This window comes from Anser cygnoides, chromosome 14 (assembly GCF_040182565.1).
Source record: "Anser cygnoides isolate HZ-2024a breed goose chromosome 14, Taihu_goose_T2T_genome, whole genome shotgun sequence".
Lineage (NCBI taxonomy): Eukaryota > Metazoa > Chordata > Aves > Anseriformes > Anatidae > Anser > Anser cygnoides.
Window position 1 is genome coordinate 9,328,910 of NC_089886.1, and position 20,435 is coordinate 9,349,344.

Consider the following 20,435-nt stretch of genomic DNA (forward strand, 5'->3'; position numbering starts at 1 on the left):
GTCCCCTGGGTGTGAAGTGGCTGGTTCTGTCATTTAGAAGTGCCTTCGTGTTTTGAAACTTGGGCACAAAGGACTTCAGCCATGGTGGGCATCCAGAAGAAGGTGGGGGGATGTTTCCGTGCTAGGGCACTGCCCTGGACTCTCTCAGGGCTTGACCATAAATTCTGAGGTTTTTAATGGCTTAGCTTCCCGGGTGTGAGAGCACTGCCTGGCCCGTGTGTGGTGGTGGAGTAGGTGGCGGTGGAAATGCTGGGGCAGCAGGCGTGCACCTGAGGCGAGAGGAGCGGCGTGGTTCAGTAAGTGCTGCTCCGGGACCCGTCCCTCGAGCCAGAGCTCCCCTGTGCAGGGAGCCTGGGGAGTACTTATTCCAGTATGTGGCCGTGATGGCTCTTTTTGTTTCGTTTGTGTCTGTTTTCTAATCTAATATTAGGTTCTGTTTGTGTGTGCGGTGTTACTGAAAATAACCTGGCTTCTGTAGCAATACGGATGGTCTGGCTACCTGTAGTGCGATGTGCAGCTTGGGTGATAGATGCCTCCCCTGATCTTACGGGGCCGTGCAGATCTCTAAAGCTGTGTCAAATGGCAAGAACGGAGGTATTTTGGATACTTGAAGGTGTGGTTTCGCAGAATAAAATGTCAAAAGCCTCTCTCACTTCTGCTTTCTAAATTATTAAAAAAGAAAAAAAAAAACGTAGCTAAGAGAGATTCTGTTCAGGCAATGTCCTGGTTAATACACATAGCCACAAATAATCAGTCAAAACTTAGTCGAGTCTTCAGTTGTTGGTTAGGTTGTTGCCGGAGGAGCGTAGACGTCACCTGGCCGGGTGGCAGCTCAGTTCTGGCCTGTACAGAGCGTGGTGTACGTGGTGCATCCCTGCCGCTCTGCGGAAACGTCCAGCAGCAGCAGCACTGCCTTTCTCGGGTGCTTTTCAGAGCACGTGCTGCCTCCTTTTTGTATTTACTTGCTGGTGACTTTTAGAGAATTGTGTCTCCCAGACCTTGAACTCTTTTTGTAAGGTTTTTTGTTGTCGGGGCGTGATAATGCTCGCTCTGTTCGTCTAAACCCTTGCTGAAACTAGCGGTGGTGGCTCGGTTTGGTTCTGTTACGGCAGCTCTTGACCCCAGGGCAAAATATTTCTGTTGTGCTTGGAGCCACGGATTTGATGATCGCCTCGTGCTTGTACAGCAGCTTCTGTAGACCTCGGTGCTTCCTACTTCCAGAAGTGGGGTTAAACTGTGCAGTGTGTAAAGATGATTAGTTTTTTAATTTCCCCGTGTTAACTGAACAAATCTGTAGCTCACTGAAGAGATGTCAACTCTGAATGGGATCATAATAAGCCACTTAAGCCCCAAGAAAAGAAGGGATATTTTCTGAATTATTACTGAGACAGTGCATCTTAAAAAGACATTATTAACTCAAAAATTAGTGTTTTGGGTGGTGATTAACTTTCGTTGCATATTCTAAGGAACAAGTTCTGTTTTTCTTGTCCGTGATTGACAACTTTTCATGCATAGTCACTTTCTTTTTTTTTCTTCTTTTTAAGTCAGTTACTCTTGCATTTGGGAGGTCGCAGGGACTAGAAACACACGTAGAACGAAACTCAAAATCCAGGGGGGGCATGTCCTGGAAGAATTTTTCAAAAATAAATACCAAGTTAATGTCACTTCTGATACCAGGAAAAAATGACATATGTTTTGTTCTGTCTGCACGGAGCCATCTGTGCTGCGCAGTGCAGTCTTTGCTTACTAAAATGGGAGTTAAATCCTTTATGGTGGTGAAGGCATTGCCAGGATTTCCAAGTTAATGGGTGGAAAAGGTCTGTAAGAGAGTCTGCTTTGAATTAGAGCAGCAGTTTTCAACCTCCATTGATTTGTCCACCCCTGAACACTTCCCAGGTGCAGACTCTTGTATGGAGAACTCAGACCTACCAACAATAGCCTCGCTTTCTTTTATGCAGTTTCGTGGCATGGCAGTATTTTTCTGCGGACGCGAGCGTGCAGGCGGCTGAGCAGCAGAACCCATTGTGAGTGTTCGACGCGGCGCTGAATTTGGTGCCGAGCAAAACGTGAGAGGGGCCACGTGGCTGCTGGGCGCTCGGTGAGAGCTGCGCCGTGCCCCCCGGTGAAATATTTACCGGGAGCCGTAAATGCACGCGGTGCCCTGGTTGCTGGTCTGGGTCGGAAGCTACGAGGTGTGGTGGTGCCATCCAAGATGTGTTGGGGCTTTTTGGTGTGCTGCATCACGGGGCCCTGACCGCCAGGTTCCCGGTGGGGCATGGTGAAAGGTGCTGCCGTGCGCTGGAGGCAGAGGCTGGTGCCTCTCTGCTCGTTGTTTTTATCGGATTAGGAAGCTGTTTCTCTGTGGCTGCCCACAGGGGTTCTGCAGCAGCGGCTGGATGTCCCACGGAGGTGAGGCTGCCTCGGTGCGCAGCGCTCCTGTGTGTCCTAAAGCACTGGTGAGTCCAGGAGTAACCCCAGTGCTGTGCTTCCCTTGAGAGATGGGAAAGCATCCACTAAAGCTGACATGTTGACTTCCTGCGGTTGCCATTAAGATTGCATCAAGCTTTACCTCACCCACATCGTTAGGAAGTATGGCAAAAATAATGAGGAGCGAAGTCCTGGTGTGCCATCTCCTTCCCAGCAGTTGCGGGTGAGCTGCCCTGGCCAGGAGGCTTTCACTTGCATCTCGAGCACAGCCTGAGCAGCAGCTCCGTGCCGATTTGACCACAGCTTCTCCAGCCTCTGGTTGTGGCCTCGACAGCGACAGAGCTGCGTGTGCCCCGCAGGTGAGTGGCAGGACCTTTTAGTGCCACGGGGTGGGCACCGCTTCCGTGTGCGTGATGCCACAGGGCAGGTGGCACTCCTGGGGGCACGGCCGGTGCCAGGAGCTGTGGGAGCAGGCAGTCGGCCTGTGGTCATGGGGGCTCCTTCCAGGCCCCCCCGTGCTCCCCAGGCCGCCAGCAGTTGGGGTGTTTGCCCTGGGAGGCAGCTCCTGGTCCCCGAGCAGGGCTTTGTTGGCGTTGGTTCTCACAGGGAGCTTGTCCTGCGGGTTACAGGTGGTGTCAGACGGTCGTGAGCACACATTGACACTGCTCTGGTCTTGAGGAAAAACAAACAGTTTTATTGGTAATAAAACAGAGTAATTCCTGTTAGCTTTCAGGCACCTGTTGGAAGACCTGTGCTGGGGACCAGCATTTCAGTTCTAAGCGTGCAGAATTGTTTTTTTTTTTGCAGAGTTGAGCTGTAGAGAGCAACCCAACACAGTGTTATGTACTCGTTAAAGAATGTTTTTTTAAAAAACTAAATGGAGAATAGTTCCTTGCGCAGTGGTGTCTCAGGACACTGACAATCTCCAGCTTTTCCCAGCTCTGTCAGGGCACTTGCTGCTGAGCACCCAGCGAGGCTCTGGTCCCGAGTCCTCCTTGAAGCTTCCACGCTCATTTTGTTTAGCAAGAGCGTATTAATGACGTTAATTAATACGCTCCCACTGTTAGTGGAAATATAGTAACCTGCCTGTTGCCTAATGCACGAAGGGCGAGGAGCAGGATGATTATCTCCCTGTAATAGTTCCTGTGCTTGCCCTGGTGCTGGTTTGTTTGGTTTTCCCAAACACCTGTTCAGACACTTGCTGTTCTGGGCAATGCCCTGACCGCCCACAGGTTAATTAGCAGCAATGAACCAAATCAGATTCTTCTTAGTTTGTTGGCTGGCCTCAGTATGAACGCGAGTACGTAAGAAGCTGGATCCACGACGTAAGGGTTAAGGAGCCTCTCTTAAGTGTAAGTTCGCAGGACCAGATGGCTGAAGCACGAACCTTCTCAGGGCACGAGCCAGAGTGCAAGTATCAAGAAATTAGTAAACACAAGTGTATTGCACTGTTAGTGTTCAAAAATGTTGAGATTTCAGCAAAAGCAGATGAAACTTTAAAATTTTGATGTGAGCATAACATCTGTTTTGTTTGGAAGAACGGTTCGATGGCTTGCACACCGGGCACCTGCTGGCTTTGAGGAGCTGGCAGCTTTGCGGAAGCGACATCTTCGGACTGTGAATAACGAAGTGGGATTTTGTACCTCCTTCTCCTGTGGGCAAGTCGTAATTTCTGTGGGAAATGACACTTAAAAGCCCTAGTTAGATGTTGCTTTTAAAGAAGACCCTGGAATCATATTAAAACCCCAAAGTGTGGGTAGTTCCTCATTTAATGTGACCCAAACTCCCAATTTTTAGCTGTTAAGGCTCTAATTCACTGGTTGCAGTGCGTGTACACTCTGTTCTCTGGTCCTGCTTCCTTCTGGTTACAGCCTGTCATGAAGTGCACACTTCACATATACAGATGAGAATAACCGAGTTTAATGTTTGAACCATTTGAATCTGGCTTTCATTTCATGGATTTTGAAACCTAATTTCTGAAAATGAATGTTGCATTTACTGGACGTCTTGCTTGTAAACAGTCTGACAGTGTAACCAAACACAAAAATAAGGCTGAAAAGAGGGCAGATCTTATGACCTGGTTTCAGTTGTTTTTTTTTTTTTTTTTTATCTGTAGTTCACTGATACAAGAAAATATTTGTTGATAATGACTTCTTTGTGAGACTTTGCGAGGTTCTGGTAATGCCTGCAGTTCCTCCCTTTCTTGAAACAGTGCGGGTAAAAGAAGCCAAATTTAAAGAGAACTCAGTTTATCATTTAAAATGTATGCAGATAAGCAAGTGTGAGCATTCCCAGGAGTAGCTTTTCTGCTTCAGGCTCCTGGCAGTGGTTTGAAATCTTCATGTCTGTGGGTTTTTCTCCACTGCGTAATCCGGGTGAGTCTGTGCCCCTTCTCTCCCGCTTCCTCCCTTCTCCCTCAAATCCTGCTGTCAGACCCATTTCTGGTTACCGCGATGCTGAAGTGTCAAAGCTTTGTATTGCACTGTCATTCTATTCAAATCATAAAAATGATTAAACCATTAACGAAGTGGTGAAGCAGAGATGCTGTCGCCCAGTTATCTCTGTGTCTGAGCCCTGGTGTTCTCATGGTAGTGTGCTCTTTATTTAAGTATGTACGTTTATATCTCCCAAACCTGAAACGGTTGCTTCAGGATGTATGAACTACCCAATGTAATGCAATCAGCTCTCTTTATTTTAACCTTTTACAGTAGTTTGTACATGAATTTGTACAATTTGCATTTGTAGGCTGCCACTGCCTGGGCAAGGGTACTACAGGCTAGCCAAAGACAGTGCACGTCCACAGGCACATAGATAAGAGACATTTGGCTTGTATCATAACCCCCGCTGCATTTTCAGCTAGTGAATATTTAATTAGTGAGTATTGAACACTTCTTTGTGATGATGGTCCCAGATAAGAGGCGACATACTTTTTCGGGCCTGAATGTAGGTCAGGTGCCGTTGCCCTCGCCTCTGTGCTGGAGCCAGAGGGGGCTGGCGCAGCACAGCACGGTCGGGGCACGTGCCCTGCACGCTCCCCGTGGCCCTGTGTGGTGCTGCGAGGTCGATCCCCAGACATCCTTTCCCCAGCCATCCTACCCCGAGCAGCACCACGTTCTGGCCGTGGCTTTCCAGCAGTCCTCTATCATATCCGTGTTCACGTCGAAGCTTGCCATAAAGCGAAGTGCCGGTGTGATTGCTCCGGTGAGGGCGGGGATGGTTTCACCATACAGGTGTTGTGGTTTGCGTGTTGTTTTTTTTCACTCCCTCAGCTGGGCTCAGCCCTTCCCCGAGCTGGGTTAGCCCCGTAAGCGCTCTGACAGCTGAGCTCTACCTGCGCCAGTGTCGCCGCTCCTGCCTGTGGAGGCTTCACAGCTCGTTTGCTTTGTAGTGGTACTTTGTACTGAGGAAACTTTGACCTCTTTTTGCTCGGTTTCAAATACTTCCTGAGCTATGAAGTAGATATAATTTATTTTTCTTTCCGTTTTCTGCTTTTTGACAGATTTGGTTTTGATTTCAGAAAAGCTTACTTAAAAAGCAAGAATCGCTCCTAATGGGAATTCATTTTTTTGGCTTCATCACAAGCAGCTATTAATTACCATTCTTGACTTTGGTTCCTTAATTTTTGTTCTTAATCTCATCTCCTTCTTATCTTTCTCATGCAACATATTCACAAACAAAGATTATTTCCCAAGTCCCATCGTCTTTCCTTCTATCTGTTTTCATTCATTTCTCAGCGCACGAGTGCTGGAGCTGAAAAGTAGTGAACAGGGAGTGGATTGCTTAGGGGTGGGAGGGTGGGAGGGAGCCCAAGAGAAGGGCAGTGGTAGAAGTCTTATTTTTGACTGTCTCTGACTGTGAGGAGGAGTCACTGTATACCAGCTGCAGTCGTAGCTGTTTTTTAGGTTTAGGTTTGGTTAGAATATCTGGAGCCCACAGTGATCGCAGCTGGGCAGACCAGGACAGAAGGACAAACCTGAGCTCAGTGGGCTGAGGTTTTAACACAGAGCTGAGCAGCTTTGCCGTAAGTTAACTCAATGATTGTAAGAGTAAGAAACAAAATATTGGCCTGAGCTTGCCTGCGGGGAAGCACCAACTTGTGAAAGCTCTCGAGATAATTTCTTGCAGTGCTTCCAGGCTGGTTCTGGAGGCACTTTTAACAGAAAGTTTGTGCCCCAGGTGCTGCCCCTCCTTTGTGAGGGCAGAGGGTGGGCAACCTGCTGCGTGGTGGGGAAAGGGCAGGATTTTGGGAGTGCCGTGTCCTCAGTGTGGCGCCTGGGATGCCAGCTGCGGGGCTGGTTGTGTTCCAGTCAGCCCCAGGGACCTGCAGGTGTCATCCCTGTCCCGGGTTTGTTTTATTAGCGGTTCTTGGCTGGTACAAAGAGCTTCAGGGTCAGCGCTAGCGGAGTACCTGGGGTGGGTTGGAAGTAGGTGAACTTGTCATTTCCTCCTGTTCAGGAAAAAAACTCTTTATCACTGAGCTTTAAAGGAAAAAAGCTGGGTGGCGGGCAGGAGGCCGGCCCTCACCAGGGCATCCAGCCCCACCTGGAAGGGGGTAGGGAGCCGCTGGGGCCGGTGGGCTGTGAGGAGAAGTGGGAGAGGGGCTGCCCAGCAAGGAGAGGCCTGAGGGGGCCCTGGGCTGCCGCCATCCTCCCGTGGCGCTGGGCCGGGCGAGGTGTGTCCGGGGCTGTGGTGGCGCTCTGAGGAAGCGAGCGGTCCTGGCTGCCTGCTGTTGGTGTCGTGTACGCGTAGTGCTCGGTTATCCTTTGGGTGTGCCGCCTCCTCCATCTTCTTCCTTGGCTTTCTCTGGGTCTGCTCGTGCCTGTACCAGGCTGACAGAGGCTTTGTGTTGTTCTTGGGGTCAGCGGCTTCCTGCTTCCTTGTCCACGTCCTCACGCAGTCTGTTCTGCCACCCCAGCCGCACTTGAGGAGCGTGTTCTGTCCCTTGCTTCACTGAATAACGTCACGCTTGTAGTTAAGGCAGGAATAAACCGTGAAAGGGTTGTTTTGGCCAACCTTTTCTGTGATGGTTTTCCGGGTCTGAATTTCAGGTGTGTGGGGCTATGCCGGGTGCTCAACCTCTGGCAAGCCAGGCTGCTCGGCTGCGTGTCACTGGGGGTCTTGGCCTGTGACAATAGTTCACCTGCCACTGTGCGTGACATTTGGTCTCGCTGGGGCTTTACCAAGTTAATTGTGTCCCCAGCCACACTGCTGGGATGCCCAGGTGCCTGCAGTCACGCCCGAGGTGGCAGAGGTGAGAGGTGCACCCCGGAGCTCCCAGCGTGTGGGTGTGCTTGTGGTGTTTTGTGCCACCGCTTCCAGCAAGGTGAATGGATTCGTGAACGGCAGCTCGAGGTGACGCAGCCGGAGTGGGTATTGGATAGGCTTTATTTTTGTCACTGCTTAATGATGTGGTTATTTGAAAGGGAAGAGGATTGCTGAGAGACGGTCGAGGGCTTATCGTATGTGTACAATAATAAAGCCATTTAGATGCGTAAGCTTTCCTTGCTTGATGCTTGTTACATATTTGTCTTGTGGTGAGAATGGCAGGAGTGCAGCGATGCTGCTTGTGCAGTTGTCGTGGCTAATAGAAGGCCTGCTCCCATGAAATACTGCCCTAAGCCGACACTCGGCTTCACTCAGTGACTTGCAAAGGCTGCTGTGTTTTGTGTAATACAAATTCAGGAGGTGGCTGTCGAAGCAGAAGCATTTGTGTCCTGCTGCTGAACCTTGCTTGTGTCCCTTCCTCAGGGACCGGTGCTTGTTTGGGGTCTTGGCTGGTGGGGGGGGGCTTGGTTAGAAAAACACTCGCAAGATGTATTCTTGTTTTCTCCAAAAATAGCACAAAGTGCTCTGAAATACTGCGTATAATCTAGAGTTCAGGCTGTAGCTTGTCTCATCCGAGCAGCAAATTAACGCCAAACAGCTGATAACAAAGCAGCAGTGGCTCCTTCAGGAGAACACCGTGCAGTACAGACCGGTGCTCGCAGGTGGAGCGGGGCCGTCTCTGGCCCTTCCTCTCGAGCCCAGGCTCCTGCGCTGAAGGCACCCAAAGGAGGGATCTGCAGCGGAGTTACCGAGCAGGACCTACCCGGTATGCGGTCGTTTGCATAGTTTTGCTGTTATTTAAACACTCAAACATTTGATTTCTCTCTGGAATAACATCCAGTACCCTGACCACATACGGGGGCTGCATCGGAAGTTCGGCGCTGTGCTTCAAAAATGTGGGGCTTTCCCTGGTTCACGTAAGTCATCCTTACTGCAGGGCTGAAGCTTTTGCAGTCAGGATTTATTAACGGTTAGATCTTTGCATAGTAAATGGAAATACTAGGAAAGAAATTTGTTACATTCTAACCCAAGAAATAAATGCTTTGGGGCTGCAATTATGGATCACACAGCAGGGTTGAAACGAAGAGATTTTATTGTATCTGGAAATGATGATAACTGCTGCTTCTAGAGGTGGGGAAAATAGTGCAAGACAGTGACCGGTGCCTTCTGTGCCCACTGGTGGGGCCTTTGTGGTGCTTAATGCTGAGGCATGAGAATAGCTGGGGACAGGAGTGCTGCTGAAAGCTCGCTGAGTGCTCGGGAAGAGAGTTAACTGTCCAGCATTGTCTGAATGGTTTCGGGAAAGCCACGTTTCCATTAGGCTGTGTGTGGCATTAGAGGGTGACAAAGGGTTGATTTAAATGCAGACTTGCCTCTGGGCAGGGGCTGTGGGTGTCGCTCAGGTGAATCAGTGTGAATGACTTGGGCAAATCCCCAGCATAGTCTTACTGCTAGTCCAGCTGACTCCGCTCGGGTTACAGATTTCAGCAGGATGCACGTGCATTGTGTGTACTCTGCAAGGCGTTTGAGATGTGTTTAGTGATGATATTCATGCTTCCCTTAAGACCTGGGGTTGAAAAATGCGTAAATAGCTGGGGTAAATGTTTACAAGAAGAGCACATAAGCTGGAAAAAAAAAAAAGCACACAAATTTTGCATCTCAAAAAGCACCCATGATTAAGGTGCCAGCAAGGCTGGCACCTCTGCTTCCCTTGCTCAGGGATGTGTGTTTTTGGTGCAGAAAGCTCCCCTCCGTGGTGTGGGGCGGTGAAATGATGTGCGGAGCAAGGGGGTCTCAGCAGCCCCTGCCCCGTGCTTGTTCACATTGCCTTTCTGAGCTCTTGTTCAGAAATAAGTTATTGCATGGCTTTTGATGGCTGAGTGAGAAGAATTCCAGCAATGTAGTCTGTAACGTAATTACCTGCCTTTTTTTCATGTAACAGAGGAGTTTATCCTTTTGTAGTCTCTATAACCACATGAAGAAATCCCATAAACCTCGACCCGAGGTGGGATATACCTTTTATTAGATCTGTTGGGTTTTAGTCTCTAGGATGTTGAACTGTGAATTGCAAGAGGCGTGCCTCAAAGGGTGGCAAGAAGAGCGAAAAAGCGAAGTGAGAAGGTGTGTGTTTATGCCATGACAGCTTTAATGGGGAGCACATTGCTGGTGCTTATTGGCAGGGAAACCTGCAGCACTGCTCCGAACTCTTAAAATGCTGAAACCGCCTGGGACGGGTCCCCGGCAAGTGCTGGTAAACAGGTGGGGTGCCTCACGGCGGGCACGGGGCTCCTGTATCGCCTGAAAACCTCCTGCACCCCGTCTTGTTCGATTCATCAGGACGCGTGCAAGCTCCTGAGTCCTCGTCCCGGCAGAGGTCCCTCCGTCGTGTTTCACAGAGGAGGGGTGGCTGCGGTTCTGCTCCCTAGCCCTGCTATGCTGTGCTGGGGCAGGGCAAGAGCCCTTCTGGTCACACAAACCAAAAATTAGAACATAAGCTGTTTTTTCTGTTTGTACTTGCCCTTGGTTTCAGATGCTTTTATGATGAAGGTTTTTCCTGAGCGTCTGTAAGAAGAAAGACAGTCATTAGCTTGTACATACTGACTCTTTCTTTTTTTTTTCCCCTCCCTATTGATAGATTCCTTATTTGCTGTTCTCATCACCTCCTTCCAGACAGGAATATTTCATTGTCTCTTATTACTTTGTCTGTACGCCGCAACCTTTGAAATGAACAAATTGGTGTTAGTGAAGTCATCGGTGCTAGTTGTGACTCAAGGTATTTACCTGGTCAAATGGATGGAGTTGGAGTGCAGTCGTTTACCAGAGGTCACATACCATACTGGAAAAAAAAAAGATAAAACCAACCCTAGTTTATTGTTTCACCCTTTCAGAAGGATGAGGAGAGCGATCGTGTTCTTTGAAGGTGTAGGAGTCACTAAGTAAAATCAGGACTTGCTTTTTAATGTAAATGTCTCTGGTGGCCAGATGTAATCTGCGCACAGGGGGGAGGCAAATCTCTTTAAAAGCATCTGGAGCTTTAGTGATTTCTTGTGTTCTGGTTTTTCCCCAAAGATCCGAGCCAAGAAGAAACCTACTCCAGTGAAGTATGAAGTTGGGGATCTTGTTTGGGCCAAGTTCAACAGACGCCCATGGTGGCCATGCACAATTTGTCATGACCCAGTGCTGGACTGTCACTCAAAAATGAAAGGTACTGTATCTACTCAGACCGCAAAGTGGAGGAGTTCTTTATTAATGGGGGAAAAAAAAAATCTGGCCCTTGAAAGATGTGAAGAAATAGACTGTAGAGTTGAAGACCTGGGTCTGTAAAGCACACCTAGACCAGGGAGGTGACGGGGGAAGAAGGGGCTGAAGCTGATGGAAGGCAGAGGCAGCTGCTGGACCTGTAGGCTTTGGTTTCCAGGGCATGAGAAGGACGAGTGTCCGGGGTGAGAGCAGGGCAGTGCAGCCTCTGGAAAAAGAGATGCAGAGAGAGGTGAATCAAAGAGGTGAGGGCAGAGGAGTGCAGCGGATGGAAAGGGTGGGCAAGCGGAGCTGGGTAGGCTGGAGCGGTGAGGACACAGAGGGTCGGCCAGGCTTGGAAAGGGGAGGCAGGAGAGGCTGTGAAGTGGTGTGTGGGGTCAAACAGCGTAGCTGCTGAATGCCTGAAGGTGTGATGTGAATGTGTGGGAGGAAGTGAATATTTTCTTGGCCTTGTTTGGCACAGGGAAGCAGGGGGCTGTTTATGGGGAAATATCGGAAAAATCTGGTGATGGAACCACATATGTGAATGTTTAGGGCATTAGTGTGTTAGCTGAGTGTGAGGGGAAGGGATGGAGGGAAATAAGACAGAGCTGCATGTGCCTGAGCACAGGGAAGAAGAGGGTTGAGACAGGAAGGAACGGAGTCTCATAAGGTCAGGACAGAAGCGCAGATAAGTCATCGAGAACAGAAGGAAAGTGATGGTTTGGAAACTGCAGTTTATTTGAAAGCTCTCTCATTGCTTTTAGGATCATACTAGCTGCCATGGGGACACTGCCACAAATGGAAAGGCTTATTTATTCTGGGTTTTCCCTTCTGGTTCGTTTTGTTCTGTGGGTAACCAGAAACCCCTTGAAATGGTGCTGTCTGCCACTGACAGCTCTGTGGCCCTCAGCAGCCGAAGAACCACGTGCTGAGAGTGAGGAGACGTTTTTCTAGTGACCACAGGCTCGGAGCCATCTGCTGTCTCTCTAGAGACATGAAGTGGCCTTTTCTACATTGTGCTCACTCGTATTGTCCACAAGTGTGGTTGCTGTAGTCTTACTTGCTATTTCTCCACCTTCCTCTTCCTCCTTTGGGAGGCGTTCATCTGGTTCTGGGTAATCCTGAATGTGCAGATTTAAATAGTCCCTTTTGAGCTCTCAAATTCCCATCAAAGGTGGTGTCTGAATCCACCCCTGTTGTCCTCTGTCCCCCAACCCCAATGAAATTATGGACAGGATTTAATATATATAGCTGTCCAGCGATGCCCCTCAGCCTGTGTATGGCGATTTCTAATAAAGGAATTCTGCGGGGAAGAAACATGCTATTAACAAATTCCAGCAAGATCGAATCTCCAGCTACATGAGAGACTCTCCCGTCATGTTTTATCCATGTTCACATCAAGAGAACTCTGGGGAAAACTGCATTTTCCAGTTGTGGTTTCATGTAATCTATTCATCTCACCTCCCCGAGGGGAGGAACGGCAGAGCAGGTGGATCCGAACTGTGGTGTTTTGGGGCAAAAGGAGCTGCCAGGGCTCTGCGTGCACCATAGGAAGCACAGTCCTCCTGCCTCAGCTCTCTCCCGTTGTCATGGGAACCAGCCCTTCAAAACAAGGCAGGTTGCTTCAAACTCATCACTTGTGCAGAAAGCTCTTCTCTTGGTTCGAGGCACGGTATTTCGTTTCAAGCACTTTCCCTTTTCTCAGCAAGCTGAGTGACGTAGAGATTTTTGGAGCTGGAAAACCGAGGCTCAGTGGCTTGAGTCCTATTGCTGTAGATGGGATGGACTACGGCTGTCATCTTTGTCCTTGGATCGATTTTTTTTCCCCCGCCAACGTTTGTCATCCTCTTTATGTTCTTGGTCAGAAGCTTAATTCTGGCATCACTGAACGCCAGGCTGCTGGTGCTGCGTTGGCGCTCCTGGAAGAGGCAGCACAAACAAACCGGGCTGCAGGGTTTAGGCTACGTGTTCAGGCAGTGAAGGTATTCCCAGGACAGCAGGAAACACACGCCGCAGTGAAATGCGGGGGAAAAGTTTATATCCCTTGTTCAAGCCTCATTTGCTTTGTTCTAATGCCTGTAGCCTGTCCTTTTTTGCCAGCATACCTAATTCTGGTTCAGTTCCTAAGTGTATCATGCCTGTTCAGAGCCCTTGCACAGAAAACGTCTTTGAAAAATCCTCAAGTGGTTGTGATTGTGCTCTCAAGATTTTCTTCTCTTGATCTGCACCTTAGTGCCCCTGGTATTGAAATACTCGTTACAACTGGCGCTTTGTCCCAGCGCACCCACTCCACGTAGAGTGTGTGTGCGTGCATCTGTGGCTGACTTAAATGCTGCTCTTCATATTTCATGTCCAGAGTAAGAGTTTGTTAACAAAGCGTTGAGCAAGATGGGATATGTTGTGCTGGGGGAGGTATGACCTGCATGAGTAAATCCTATCCGAAAGGCCTTATTTCTGAGTATTGCGGGTGCACCGTTGTCTTTTCCTGATGGTCAAATGGGCTGGGCTGTTTAATTATTAATTGGGGAGAAACAAGAAGAAATGGCTTGCCTAGTATGTTACCTCTCTCAAGGAAAAAACAAAACAAAAACACAAAACAACATTTGGCTATTTTTCAAAATTGTTTTGCAGCCAATCTCAGTGGTCATTGCTCTAGGGAGGCAGATATCTTAGACCTGTTAATCGCTGTAAGAAAAATGCAGAAGTGCAGAGTAGCAACACAAAATAGACAGCAGGGCTCGTCGGGGTCTCCCCGAGTTCTGACTGGGAATTGCTAGAGCCAGCATTCAGGTGGGAATGTTATTAAGCAGAAAGTGTGGAAAAATAACTGTCAGATTGCAACTGATTTATATGATTCTTGTTATGCATCTTTATTCTGTTATGTGCAAGGGGTTAATTCTGTTAAATTGTCCAAAATAGTTTCCAATCGGAGACCATACCGAGAGTACTATGTGGATGCCTTAGGAGAACCTTCCGAGAAAGCCTGGGTGGCTGGCAAAGCTATTGTCCTCTTTGAAGGAAGACACCAGTTCGAAGAGCTGCCTATTCTGCGGAGAAGAGGAAAGCAAAAAGAAAAAGGCTACAAACATAAGGTGAAAGATCTGTTTTCTCTAATACGATTTCGATTCCTTGAATCTGCACAATGAAAAGTATTCCTTTGTGTCTGGAGGTGTACTTTGACAGCTTGCTTTTGTGGCAGGGACTGCAGCAACAGGGCCAGGGAAGCGATTCTCTGCATCCGCCTAACAAGCACGGTTTATAAGCTGCTGGGAGTTTCTGGGCTCCCTTTTATGTTTATGTCAGAGTGTACCCACTGCTTTTGTGGCCCTGCAGAGCTCTGAGAGGCAGAGGAGTCAGGTCCCCGTCAGTACGGGAGTTGTAGCAGCGTAGCCCTCTCCTGATGCCAATTACAGTGCGCTTTTAAAGAACTTCCTGTGCTCTCTGGCAGCCCCTTTTGGCTGATCTGAAGTCGAGCTGGAGTTGCATACTTGAGCTAGATTACTGACTGAGATAAAGCGGTGGGGTTTTTAGTCCCGCTTCAATAGTTCTCTTTATAGAAACCTGTTAGGACTTATCATTTGACTTGGAAAACATTGTCAGCGAGCCTGTAGGAATGAATTTTGTGGCTCATTGCATCATCTCCATTTCCAAACATAACAGCCCTGAGCAGTTGTAGCCAGTGCGATGTAATGTGACACACAAGTCTGGTCTACGTCTTTAGGATCGTGGCTGCAGAAATTAACTTTTTAGAATTGCTAAAATGAAGTAAACAGGCTACCACGTTACTGTGAGAGAGCAGATAGTCATACTAGGCAATGGTGTCTGTTGTGGTTTTTGTTTTTTAAAGAAATTTATTAGCAGTTAAGTACTTAACCCCTGTTAGTGCAAAGCAATTGGATTAAATTTGCTCTTGCAGATGTGAGCTACCTGAGTGTAAGGCTTTATTTTCTTTTTTCAAGGGTGTGCTCAGTAGCTTGCCTAACAACTTTGCTACCTCTATTTTCACCTCCCTCGCCTAACAACTCATTCCCAAGTAACATTTTTGGTCCTAGGAATTAAAACGCTTCGTGGCTAGAATCTCATCCTGTATGTAAATCGTAGCACCAGTGTGGCTGCAGCCGAGGAGACTGAATCAGAGCATTTTTCTGCTTTGCTACTGGGCCCTGTAAAGCTTTTTTTTTAAATCTGCTATGACGATAATTTATTGCTGTTTTTTTCTTTTTAAGGGAAAAGTATCAAATTTGAGATGTTCCTCCTGCCATGGAATAGGTTTTGATTTTTAGGAGCAGTTGTGAAGCATTTGGTTTTCTGTTGTGCAGCCAAGAACAACATGTGCAGATAAGAATCAGAATAAGAAAGTTTCTTGTTGTTTTTAGATGTTAGCAGAGGTTCCTGTCCAGTATGCAGTGTGCCCTTGGTTTTATTCTAAGGGTGGAGTTGAAGCTGGGAGAATTATGGATAAAGGATATGTTGAATCTATTAGATTATGTTTTAGGTGTGTGTCTCTGGATCTTATGCTTGTACCAAGGTGAGTTTGTGGAGAGGGAAGGCTGAATTGTGCCCTGATTTCAAGGGATGCAGGAACAATCAAGAACAAGAAAAGCACACGTCTGTGCAAATATTCTGAGAAAATGATTTTACAGTTGCATTGAGAGCCCTGTGGGCTGTTGCTTTGCATTTCTGTCAGGGTTCCATGCCATATGCATTCCCTCTGCCTACTGTTGTTTTTGGGATGTGGTGGGATGCCAGGGTGTTTGGTCCTTGGGAGACCAGTGCTTGCAGTTTTGCTATTTTGGGAATGCACGAGGATTTTTATTAGGCTTGGGAAGAGTGTGGGGTATTTACCTGGGAGGAGTGTTTTGTGTCCTCTAGGTACAGTCTTGGGGAATCCATGTTAATTGTCTTAAAGATGCAAAATGCAGGATTGTCACTCTGTTCTGCGCCTTGTCCATCTCTATCTCACTTTTATCCTGTTGGTTACCCCCTCATTTTTTTTTTCTTTTCTTTTTTTGTCTCCTCCAACTTTAAGGTTCCCCAGAGATTTATGGCTAAATGGGAAGTCAGTGTTGGACAGGCAGAAGACATTCTTCTCGGGGGGCCAGAGGATCAAAAGTGCAGCCAGAACTCCAGCGAGCTGGACAGTGAGAAGGAAGTGCAGTCGGAATACTATGCCAATGGCCCTGGAGCCGAAAAGGACAGGCAGCTGAATGGCTGTTTTAAATCCTTGGCGTTTGACTCGAGACACTCAGCCAGTGAAAAAGGAAAATTGCACATTAAGCCACACGTGAAAAAGAGCTCTGACAGCAGAAAGAGGACTAGAGTAAAAAAGAATAGCATGAGAGGAGAAGCTTCCAAGGGAGAAATCAAAGAAAAAATGCCAGAGAGCATAGTTAAAAACATGATGGTTGGGGACCTACCAGATAAGCATGCATCTCATGAGCTTCGCCGGATTGCGAACAGCCTGACGGCATCCAATAGCACCAGGGAAAACCATTTGCTCTCCTCCTTTGGAGAAAGGCATTTCGAAAAGATAACTTTGAAACCAGACTATGAGAATTGTAAAAGCGGTGCTCTGAAGAACACACTCCAAGGGGATTTGTTTTCCAGTGCATCTTTGGAGAGAGAGAAAAGTTCCCTGGGCATTCTGTGCAGCTCCAAGTTACAAATACACTATTCTGCGTCTGAGGCTGGCATTGAGAAAAAGCAAACAGAGTCAGATTCATCCTCTTCCCTCTCGGATGGTGGGAACAGTGATGTGGATACCATGGACCAAAGTTCAGAGAGAGCCTCTAGCACTCTTGAAGTCAGTGATTCTTCAGATAAGGTGGAGAAGGAATTTCCTATGACGTCAAGTGGAAACATTAAGCTTTCTATGTATTTTTCTCAGAAGAGCAACCGAAGGGCCAGGAAGAAGTCGTACAGAGATCGCAAACCTCTGGGAGGTTCCATAACCAGCAGACTTGATGCTGAATTTGCACATGGGGAGCTTGAAGGAGGCTCCTCTGATGCTGAGATGTCATTGACAACTCTTGAGCGCTCTTCAGATGTGAGAAATGACAATCTTTCCCTAGCAAACAAACACACTACTCCCCAAAGTGTTTCCAAGGACAACTCCTGGTCTGCTGTTGCAAATCAAACAACCTTAAAACCGAAAAGCATGAAATTGCCCCGGATCAGGAGTATAAAATGCAAACATAAAGAAAAAGGTTCTGGGTTGGAGCCTTCTCTTGCAGAAGAGGAGGGTGGCGTGAAGCGCTGCTCTTCTGATACCAAAGGTTTCTCTGGCCTTCAGAAAGATTCTCTTCTGAGAAGTGGAAAAGTTGATGGTCAGAAACTGTTAAACAACATGCACGAGAAACCCAGGGATTCTGCTGAAATAGAAACGGCTGTGGTGAAACACGTCTTGTCGGAGCTGAAGGAGCTCTCTTACCGGTCCATGAATGATGATGCTAGTGACTCTGGCACTCCAAAGGCCACAGTACCTTTACTTTTCTCTTCCGCCTCTGGTCACGGTCGTTTGCCTATTGAGCCAAATTACAGATTCAGCACCTTGTTAATGATGTTGAAGGATATTCATGACAGTAAGGCAAAAGAGCAGCAACTGATGACTGGTCAGAACATAGTCCCGTATCGAAATACCAGCACAGCCGATGGTTCTGGAAGCAATTCTGCGAGTGGTCTGACATCCTTGTCTATTGTAGGTCCCCCGTATAAAATAGAAAAAAATGGAGATTGTGTCCAGGAAACGGTCAATGCGAACTCCAGTATAAGCAACTCCTCATTTTCACGCAATCCTCCAGCCAAGTTAACAGGGATTGGTACTAGTAAGAGGGAGCCTGCGAATACTGCTGTTTCTGGGACAAATGGCACAAATTGCGTGTCCAAACGCAACTGTTCAAAATCTAAGCAGTCATCAAAGCTTGGAGATAAGACAGTTTCAAACAGAAAGGACTTAAAACCAGGAGGGCCAAGTAAGTTGTTAAGTCGGTTATCCAGAGATTCAGGAGAACATGCATTCCGCGTTCACGGTTCGGTTACCAGTCCTCTAGGTAATGAAGCAGAAGATACTGGGAGGAAAGAGTCTGTTGATTTAACAGAACATTCAACTGATGAAGACTCTGCTTGTTTATCTGATGACAATTTAGGTCATATTGGAAGGAGACCTGAAGCTGGTAGAAATACTGAGAGCTGCACTTCTGCTGAAAATGGGGAGAGTCCAGACTTGGATTCAGAGGCAAATAGTGAGAGCTCTCTTGGTGATGAGGCTAATGATATAAATCATGTAGCACCCAAAAAGCGATGGCAGCGTTTTAACCAAAGCAGTGCTAGATCTAATAAGCACATCAGTAGATCTAGGGAACAAGGAAACTTGGCAAGTCCCCTTGGCCTGAATTCTCATGGCTTTTCACTGAAGGGAAATGAGTGCTTGGGACGTAGGCATTCCCCTCATTCAAAGGTGCGTGAGGGAGACCTAACAGGTCAGGACTATGAGAATCATTTAGACTTAGTTGAGAAACGTTTGAATGTATGTGGTAAGCCAAACAACAGTGTGATGGACTCAGAAACAGAGCTTGGCAACTTTGCTCCCCAGTCTGAATTCTCTGCACAAGGTAAGGGAGCTGGACTTGCGCCAGAGTGTGTATTTATGCATTTTATAATTTTTCATTTAAAGCATAAGATGCAGATTTTTGGGCTGTTTGACAACATGGAGGCGTGTATATATCTGTGAGCTGAAGAAAAAGTGTGTTGTTTTTGGGTTCTCTGTCAGCACAGAGAACAAAGAAGCTGGCATGACTTTGGGATTTTGCTTAGCTTTTGGTTAGAAAACTTAGATATTTAACAAATAATTAGTTCCTGCACAGTGAAAGATAAAATTTTGATCTTTCCAAGCCTAGGATTTTTTTTCCTTTAACTTACACCTTCACAGTGTCTCCCTCAGTCACGTGCTTGGTCTTAGCTGGATAGATAGTTCTAGGAAGTTGTAGGAAATTGATCATAAAAAGATCTCTCTCCTTCCCCCCTTTTTTCACCTCATGCTGTTTGACTTAGACGTAGTCTCTTTGACTTGTTCTATAGTATTTCATCAAGACAATGTCTTGTTTGTTTTTATTTTAATGCGAGGTTTATTAGTTGCTAATAATGAGTCGGGGAACTGCACAGATTTCCTCATTCGCAACACTTGTGGGGCTGTCTGAGGGATAAAAATAAAAGGGAGAAGGAAATGGGAAAGTTGCCAGGGAGTCTGGGATGGAGGTGGGTCTGGAATATGGCGCGTGGTAGTGAGGCAGCCTCGTCCAAAGGGAGGTCGCCTCAGAAGAAGGATGCTTCGGGGGGCCACAGGGTCAGACAGCCCTGCCTCTCCCACAGGGGTCTGGGTGAGTTTATTGTGGATAGCTAAGGTTGGAGGGGGGGAAAAGAAAAAGGTTGGCTAGGTCCAGCAGAACCATGTGCAACACATGCCTTCCTCAGGCTTCTGCAAAGAATCTGGCGAAGCAAGCATTAATGAAACGCATTAATTTCACTGAAATGGAATTTTTACAAAGATTTTACCAAAATTAAACTGTTTGCAGGTAATAGCGTGAATGATGGACAGAGTTCTGAACCTCTGGGCACACTGGCACTCGTGTTCCCCGTGTCCCCTTTTTGTTGCACGAGTACTTTGCCATCAGCAAGCGGGTGCTGCACGCCTGTGCAGTGCAAAGACAACATCTGGCCCCATGGTCACAGGACCTGCGAAGGGCAAGTCACAGCAGGCGCAGAAAATGGGCCCATAGGGTGTGATGCACTGGGTAAAAGTCGTGTTTTGAAATCATGGCCAGCTTAATCGCTCGCCGACTGCTCTGGCTGTGTGTTTTTGAGGACTTAAGTCCTCCCAGAGGGAGCGGAGAGCCGAGCTTTGTTCTGGGATGGGGCTGTGTGGAGAGGCCGGGCCGCAGCCTGCCGAAGCGAGCTCCTGCTTTATGCAAAGGGCACCACTGGATTCTCGTGGCTTCCTGATGGTGTTGCAGTTGAAGCATCCCAGCACCTCGTGAAGCGAGGTGAAGGTGCAAGTCTGCAGAGAGAGCTAGAGAGGAGCTGACACGAGGCGGCCGTGCCGGGAGAACCGGCAGCGGGAGGCAGGCAGGAGCCGCATGGGGCTGGCCTGGGGCAGCGGGCTGGAGAACAGCAGAGGAACAGCGCGTGGGCCTGGGTTTGCTTGCAGAAGTGGCAGATCAGCAGCCGTAGTGTAATCTGGTTCCCCTGCCCTCGGTAGCACACCAGCCTTGAAGCACACCTGAAGTTTGTAAGGAGACAGTGGAGCCTCCGTGCGTGAGGAGCTGTCTGTCTGGGCTGCTGCGGTGTCCCCAGTGCAGGATGGGCAGGGAGTGAGTGAGTGCTGGAAAAGGTCCGTCAGTGGAAACTGGTCTTCCTTTGTGTTGGAGCAGGCCAGTTATACAGAAAGT

At 47.9% G+C, this 20,435-nt stretch overlaps 1 protein-coding gene across 5 annotated transcripts in view; it reads left to right on the forward strand.

The window, feature by feature from the left end:
* NSD1 (nuclear receptor binding SET domain protein 1) overlaps positions 1 to 20,435 on the forward strand; it is a 62,942-nt gene that overhangs the window by 6,291 nt on the left and 36,216 nt on the right. For 4 of the 5 annotated variants that reach the window (XM_066976983.1, XM_066976985.1, XM_066976984.1 and 1 more), the window contains exons 3-5: positions 10,822 to 10,957; positions 13,912 to 14,084; positions 16,022 to 18,602. In XM_066976983.1, coding sequence (XP_066833084.1) covers positions 10,822 to 10,957; positions 13,912 to 14,084; positions 16,022 to 18,602 — 2,890 coding nt within the window. The remainder of the gene's footprint in view (positions 1 to 10,821; positions 10,958 to 13,911; positions 14,085 to 16,021; positions 18,603 to 20,435) is intronic. The other variant, XM_066976986.1, reaches the window with a different exon arrangement.